We start from the raw sequence: 8,435 nt of genomic DNA, 5'->3' as shown, positions 1-8,435 counted from the left end.
ATACAAAAACATTATTCAAAAATTAAATTTATTTCAATAAATAAATAAATAAAATAAAATATTAAATTTTATCTTTTTTTTGGTAGATGGAGAAAATAATAAATTCATTATAAACTCACATACACAACACACAAATGAGAGAGTCGAGGTTCGAATCCCGATCATAACGTCTGACTTAACAATTTTGATATTTTTATCAGTTGAGTTAAGACTTATGAACAATTTTTTTTTTGTCAGGTAGCCTAGTGGCTAGAAAATCCACGTTAAAGGTGAATAAGTAGAGTTTTTGGGGTTTAAACCCCGACTTCTGTACATATAGTGCGATATCTATTTCAACTGAATTAAGCTCACGGGAGCGACTTATGGACAATTTTATCTCCTTCTATGATATAAGAAAAAATTTACTTTTTTTTTTTAATAACATTGAGTAATTAATGTATTTCCGCCGTTTCTTTTTAAATGCGTAGTTTGACTATATATACTATTTATATAGGGTCCGTTTGAATTATCTTATTTTTGTACTTATGCAAAACAGTTTATGCACATAAATTACTTTTTATGCATTATTATAAGTTTGTTAAGGTAATTTATGAAAAACTAACTTATAAAAATAGCTTATAAATTAACATAAAACCTTATTTATTTACATAAGTTGTTTGCATAAGCTAAAAAAAATAAGTTAATCCAAACAGGCTCATAATATATTTTGAAAATATTTTTTTATAGCTCTTGCTAACGAGTGCCCCCGAATCACTCTTTAAGCATTCCATTTAAAGAAATTTTTATTCAAAAAATTAAACACTACAATTTCCAACGCATTGAATTTACGCATTCCCATAAAAATTCTACAAAAAACTTTTAATGTCTTAAAGAGTGTTTCGGGGCCACTCGTTAACATTTGTTTTTTTATTAATATATAAAAACAAACGTTAACATATAAAATATTGTTCAATTTATCTTTGACAAATATTTTCAAATATAAACTTTTCATAATTTTTATAATAAATAGTTAAAAATAGGCTTAATTAGTAAAATGGTCCCTTAAAGATATTTTTGGTTTCAGATTGGTCCCTTAAAGAAAAAAATGTCCGAATAGGTCCCTTAAAGAAAAAAGGTCCGAATAGGTCCCTTAAAGACATCTCCGTTAATCAGTTTGGTCCCTAAAAACATGTCTGAATAGGACCAAACTGATTAACGGAGATGTCTTTAAGGGACCTATTCGGACCTTTTTTTCTTTAAGGGACCTATTCAGACCTTTTTTCTTTAAGGGACCAATGTGAAACCAAAAATGTCGTTAAGGGACCATTATACTAATTAAGCCTTAAAAATATTAGTGATATGTTCCTACAATGACTCGAAGGAGTATGCACTTAGCTAGATGATGTTCTCGGTATAAGTTTGAAAGCAACGGAATATGTAGAATGTGATGTCTTACAACGAAGATGAAGGGGCCTATATATTTATAGAGCTTAGCGTAACAGTAGAGGGAGAGAAGTTCTCATCCCACGAGCTCCTGTAATGGTTCGACCTTCAGGGGAACGCATGTCCCATGTGGCTACATTTTCGCTCCTCACTTTCCTAGGGTTAGGGAGTATGGTTATCTTCTAGGTGATATGTTGGACTCGTTCTAGAGAACTTTATCCATCTTAGGCGAGCAACTCATTTAGGAGCTTATCAAGTTTAGGCGAATATGACCCCTTAGTATTCTACTTAATACATGATCAAAGTTATATATTAACATATGTAAAATAATAATAATAATAATAATAATAATAATAATAAACCGCATTGGGTTTCAATCAGGTTTGAGGATCCATTAAATAAAAGCAAAAATGCATGTTACAGACGAAAGTAGTTGTTCATTGGCGAATAAAGAGGATGCACTATGCAAAAATGGATTTCAATCATTTTCTTAACTGGCCGGAATGTGCCTTCAATCTCTTTCTGACACAGGGATGAGCGCTCTAGAAGCGAAATAATGACCCTCGCACGCAGGGTTGATGAACCTGTCTTTTTGGTTGGCGTGGGGTGAAAGACCTAGCGGCGGAAAGGCCGTTATTCCTGCTGACTAGCTTCTCGTGAACTATGATACGCTCCGTTCGCTTGTTTGCTACTCATTGTAATTCACATTCATTGGCTTAAGAAAGAGTGATACTTAAAAAAGACCGGGAAAAATATCTAAAAAATTATGGCAAAAGCTAAATTGTGCCCTAAAGGCACATGATAAGTGGACTGGGCAGTGGGCTTAGAGACAAATACAACAAGCCCAATTAATATAAGAAAGAACATTAAGCCCAAATCCAGAAAACCCCAAGTGCCCCGTTAGGCGACACATAGCCAAGGCGTGATCAACGAACGTGTAACAACGCCCGAAGTTTGGACTCTGTATTATTATAAATATCTTCTCCTTCCCTGCGTTAACAGGCTGACTTGAGAAAGAAGAAACCGACTTCCCTCAACCGCCACAGCTTGGAGACCAAGGTTACCATCCCTAATTTTACGCTGCATCACCGAAGAAGACGTTAAAGACCGGATTTTAAGGAATCTTAGCTTGGAGAAGAAGACTAAGCAGTCTATAAATAGCTTCATACTTTCATTTGTAAAGAGAGGGATCATCTGACTCATAAAATTCCCAGGGTTGTTGGGATTAAACCAAGTGTAATCACACCATTTAATCAATAATACAACCCCCTTTGAGTTTTTACCAGAACATTTTGGCGCCCACCGTTGGGCTGCGGTAAAATCATTTAATCCCAGCCTACCACACCAAACTAGACGAAAAATCAGACATTTCCACATGGCAGGAGAACACGGAAATAACGATAATTCTAGCGTTAATACTTTGCAAGCCGCCGTCGTAGAAATACGGCGCTTACAGACCCAGATTGCGGCCATCGAAGCCGAAAGAACTCATGAGAAAGAGAAAGCAAAAATGATTTCAGAAGAAGAGGAAGGAGAGGGCGTCATGGACGTACAGCCTCTAGCACAGCACTTATGGGATACCCAAGTCTTGGAAGCAATCAAGGTTCCTCACCTTCCTACCTTTGACGGAAAAACTGACCCTCGGGAGCATCTGATGGCAATTGGGACACAAACTGCCATAATCAATGCTCCGGAGCATCTGAAATGTAAATTACTAGCCGGTACCTTCAAGGATGTGGCCTTACGTTGGTACATGAATCTCCCAAGGAATTCAATAGAAAGTTATGCCGATTTTCATAAAAAATTCATTCACCAATTCGCCGGATCGAAACACGTGAAAGTCACATCAACCAGCCTTTTCTCCATTCGCCAAAACCACGGCGAATCGTTGCGCAGTTTTCTAGCTAGATTTAGCGAGGCCACCATCAAGGTCTCAAATCCAAACCAGGAGATGTTCGTGGCGGCCTTCCACAATGGGCTAAAAGCAAGACATTTCAACGAATCCTTAGCCCAAAAACCAGCCTCATCAATGCAGGAGGTAAACAAGAGAGCGGAGTGTTACATAAAGGGCGAAGAAAGTAACGCCGAGAAAAGGCAAAGAGACGCCAAGGAGAAGGAATATGTGGGCCGTGCTACTAGAGTGCCAGAACACCCGCGACCAAAAATGGGAAGTCATCAGGGAAACACATGGCAAAGGCACCATGGTAAACCCTACCAACAACCGCCAAGGAGAGAGTTCAGGAATCACCCTGCCGATGAAGAGTTTACGCCTTTAAATGCTTCAAAAGTGTACGTGTTAAACGAAATTCTGGCCAGTGGTTTGGCAAACCTCCCTCCAAATAGAGCCAACAATATCCCCTTGGGGCTCAACGATAACGCCTGGTGCGCCTACCACAGGTGCAGAGGTCATTCTACGGAAAAGTGCTTCCGCCTAAGATATTTGATTGAAGAACTGATTAAAAGCGGACACCTCCGGAGGTTCATTGACGATGCAGCGCAAGGCCGGGTCGTCGTGCCAAAAATCCCCAGACAAGAGCCATGAGATACTTAGGGGCCAAGTAAAGAGCCTCCAAAGGAGAGGATCTCTGTGAATACAATAGCGGGGGGATTCTCAGGAGGAGGTGAGTCAAGCTCAGCAAGGAAAAGATATGTGCGTCGAGCCATCTCAGAGATATATCTCGTGAGACAACCCCAACCACTCGACGTTCCGGATTTGGCATTCACTGCAAGGGATGGCCTGGAGGTAGCGCCCCATGACGATGACCCTTTAGTAATACAAGTCCAAATCCTGCGATGTAAAGAGAGTACTGATTGACTCAGGAAGTTCAGCAGACATCATGTACTGGGAAGCTTTCAAGGCCATGCAATTAGCGAAGGAGCAATTGCAGCCATATGCGGGAGCTCTAGTTGGGTTTTCCGGAGAACAGGTAGACGTAATGGGCTACGCCTCATTACTCACTACCTTTGGAGAGGGAAGTAACGCCAAGACCATCAAAGTGCGATACTTGGTAGTCAAAACTCCGTTCACCTCCTACAACATTATCATAGGAAGACCTGCTTTCAACACATTGGGGGCAGCCATGTCCACTCTGTACCTGGCAATTAAATACCCTCTCGATAATGGAGAAGTAGGAACAGTTAGAGGCGACCAGATCCTCGCCAAAAAATGCTACGAGTCCAGCCTAAAGATAAGACATCGAACCTCCAATGCAAGCGGAGTATCCGGAAGAGGACGAGCCACCGTTCCGGGTGGCATAAACATCATTGAAAATTCAGAAATGGATCCAAGAAAGAAGGGTAAGCCCTATAGAGGACCTGGAGCAAGTCCAAATCGGCGATCACCCGCACCAGACAACCAGTCTAGGAACGGCGTTACCCGACCAGGAGAGAAGAAGAATCATCAAAATCCTGAAAGATAACGCTGATCTATTTGCCTGGAAACCCTCAGACATGCCAGGGATAGATGAAGGGGTAATAACACATAAACTATCAATATCGCCCAGCACAAAACTAGTCTCCCAAAGAAAAAGAAAGGTTGGGGAGGAAAGGCGAGCTGCAATAGCGGAGGAAGTAGAGAAACTAAAGGAGGCTGGATTCATCGAAGAAATAAAATATCCCTCGTGGTTGGCAAATGTCGTCATGGTAAAAAAAGCCAACGGAAAGTGGAGAATGTGCGTGGATTTCACAGATCTAAACAAGGCATGTCCTAAAGACCCATATCCTTTGCCCAACATAGACAGGTTGATTAATGGCGCTTCAGGATGCAAGATGTTGAGCTTCATGGACGCCTACTCCGGGTATAATCAAATAAAGATGAACCCCACCGACGCCTGCCATACAGCCTTTATGTCAAATACCTGCAATTATTTTTACAACGTCATGCCTTTTGGGTTGAAGAATGCGGGAGCAACATACCAAAGGTTGATGGACAGGGTCTTCTCTGAGCAAATAGGAAAGAACCTAGAAGTGTACATTGACGACATGGTAGTAAAAACTTCCGAAGAAAATCGCCATGACGAAGATCTTTTGGACATCCTAGGATCAGTAAGAAAGTACAACATGAGGTTAAACCCAGCGAAATGTTCCTTCGAGGTGCAAGCAGGAAAATTCCTAGGTTTCATGCTTACCAGCAGAGGAATAGAAGCCAATCCAGAAAAATGTCAAGCCATCATAAACATGAGAAGCCCTACATCCGTGAAAGAGGTCCAAACATTGACAGGCAGAATAGCGGCATTATCCAGATTCTTATCATGCGCGGGCGAAAAAGGTTTCCACTTCTTCGCATCTCTTAGAAAAAATGAAAGATTCGCCTGGACGCCCGAATGTGAAGAAGCCTTCAGACAACTAAAGGAATTCTTAGCATCGCCGCCCATCTTGACGCGCCCATTACCAGGTTCGGTTTGCCTAAGTACATTGTATCCGATAACGGTACTCAGTTCGCCAGCGAAAAAGTCGTGGAGTTCTGCGAAGCAAGGGAATCAAAAACACCTTTATATCGGTGGAGCACCCACAAGCTAACGGACAAGCAGAATCAGCGAATAAGGTGATACTAAGGGCATTAAAAATGAGGCTAGATAGCAAAGGCGAGGCCTGGGTAGCCCACATCTCGCCCATTCTTTGGTCGTATCACACCACTGTTGGAACAAAATTGATTTAAAAAATGTTTGCCCCTAAATCTATAAAGGTTTTGATGATAACAAAGTATTAATAAACAATTGGAAGGACTAAAAATTTATTTTAAGTGCGCAGATATAAGCATCAGGTAAGCTCTGAGTGAAGCTCAGAGGATGTGAATTCAGAAGTTCACAAGCGCTCAGAAGATGTTGGACTTCAGAAGTTACAACCTTCAGAGGATGAAGTCTTCAGAACTTCTTGAGTGACTAAAGCCTCATCAACCTCTGAAGATCTTTTTGATATCTGTGAAGATTCTCTTTGCAAGTCAACTCTTCTACCAATGAAGAAAAGGACCTTTCAAGCCTGATCAGTTCAGCTACTCTCGTTTTGTCTGTCCTCACTTGAGAACGTGGGTCTTCAGAATTGTTAGCTGAATAAGGAAAGTCCACTCTGCAGTAGTCAAAGTATCTGAAACTCTTACTCAGTTTAGATACAAACAAACTGCATCAAGACAGACTGCTTGAAGACAAAAGATTATCAACTCCAACGGTTCTTTTTACAACGACTCTTTTCTAGTGGTATATATACTAGAAGAATCAGCTACAACATATATACAATTATCAAGGATTGAACGTGCGCTGAACAAACTCTGAATTCTGTGTATACAAGCTCTGAACCTCTTATCAAGTGTTTTTGCACTTTAGTCAAATACTCTGTACTATTTGTATTTGCTCTATTTAGGTTCATCTAAGAGCATTTGTATATTTTCATATACTTTACTATTACTTGAGGAAACTTAAGCTTGTGTGCTTAAGTGTGAAGTCTTAAGCTTGTGTGCTTGAGCATTGTTGAGAAGTCTCTTGCTTGTGTGCTTGAGCAGGTGTAATCTTGGGTGATTATAGTGAAATCCCTTGGAAGTGCAAGGGGACTGGACTACTCTCGTTTTGTGAGAGGAACCAGTATAAATTGCTTGTGTGATTTCTCTCTCTCTCTATCTTGTTATTATTTGTGTTATTTATCCGCTGCTAACTTAGTTAAGTTAAGAACTTGAAAAAGTTTTAACTTAGCTAAAACACAATTCAACCCCCCCCCCCCCCCTTCTTGTGTTTTCACACCTTCAACCACCCCCCAATCCTCGACGGGAGAAGCGCCATTTACAATGGTCTATGGTTCAGACGCAATGATCCCGGTGGAGATAAATCCTCCCAGTTGGCGCAGAGAAACCATAACGCAGGAAGAGAACGATAGAGCTTTGGAAGAGAATCTAGACATGATCGAGGAAAGAAGGGAGAGAGCGCATTTCAGAGAATTCGCCATAAAGCAAAGGGCCGCTAGGCGCTATAATACGAGAGTCAGACAAAGAAGTTTTCAAGAAGGCGATCTAGTGCTGAAAAGACCCATGGGAAAAGATAAAGGAGGGAAGTTTGCGCAAACTGGGAAGGCCCCTTTCGTGTGCAAGAAGCCTTCGAAGGAGGAGCATATCGTTTAGAGACTATGGAAGGAAGAACCCTCCCCAGGACGTGGAACATAGCAAACTTGAAGTTCTACTACAGCTAGTTACGGAGCATCACACCACTGGTGGAAGAATAAGTAAATTCATTCCTTTTCAGCACTATTTTAATGATGTATAAGAACCATTTTCATTAATAAATAAAAACAGTGAGACACTCTTTTCCCTTGTGCAAACTAGGGTTTTTATCGAGGCTCATTGAATTTCAAAATTTTAGTAGTTTTTATTTTATTACACATGTTTTCTTACATAGTCAAAATATGTACGTCAATTAAGGTCAACCTGATTAAGTTATGGATTCTGAATAAAAAAGAAATTAATTCAGGGTTGAGAGGCCTTGGCGTCACCCGTAGGGGACGTCAGAAACAGAAATTAAATCAGGGTTGAGAGGCCTTGGCGTCACCCGTAGGGGACGTCAGAAACAGAAATTAAATCAGGGTTGAGAGGCCTTGGCGTCACCCGTAGGGGACGTCAGAAACAGAAATTAAATCAGGGTTGAGAGGCCTTGGCGTCACCCGTAGGGGACGTCAGAAACAGAAATTAAATCAGGGTTGAGAGGCCTTGGCGTCACCCGTAGGGGACGTCAGAAACAGAAATTAAATCAGGGTTGAGAGGCCTTGGCGTCACCCGTAGGGGACGTCAGAAACAGAAAGTACACAGTGAAGAAAGGCAAGATTATCAACATCACCAAAAGGAAAAGCTTGCACGCACTCAAAACAAGGCGACATATCGCCATACCAGCTACAATCGCCAAAAGACAACAGGTATAAATTTATTCTCAAACAACTCACAATTATGTTAAAATGTCAAAGACATCACAGGTGTAAGGGTAAAAGTTTCCGAAGCAAGAATGATAGAAGGCGTTATCTAATAGCGTAATATCAAAATA

General features: G+C 40.9%; 1 protein-coding gene across 1 annotated transcript; it reads left to right on the top strand.

The window, feature by feature from the left end:
• The first annotated feature begins 2,797 nt into the window (after positions 1-2,797).
• LOC123896242 lies at positions 2,798-3,964 on the top strand. The gene is made up of 2 exons (XM_045946656.1): positions 2,798-3,352; positions 3,458-3,964. Exons 1-2 carry the CDS (start codon positions 2,798-2,800, stop codon positions 3,962-3,964), a joined length of 1,062 nt encoding a protein of 353 aa, XP_045802612.1.
• The last annotated feature ends 4,471 nt before the right edge of the window (positions 3,965-8,435 follow it).

The sequence above is a fragment of the Trifolium pratense genome, linkage group LG7 (assembly GCF_020283565.1).
Source record: "Trifolium pratense cultivar HEN17-A07 linkage group LG7, ARS_RC_1.1, whole genome shotgun sequence".
NCBI classification, from domain to species: domain Eukaryota; kingdom Viridiplantae; phylum Streptophyta; class Magnoliopsida; order Fabales; family Fabaceae; genus Trifolium; species Trifolium pratense.
The sequence above is the reverse complement of the archived record's forward strand: the minus strand, read 5'-3'. Positions and strand labels throughout refer to the sequence as shown.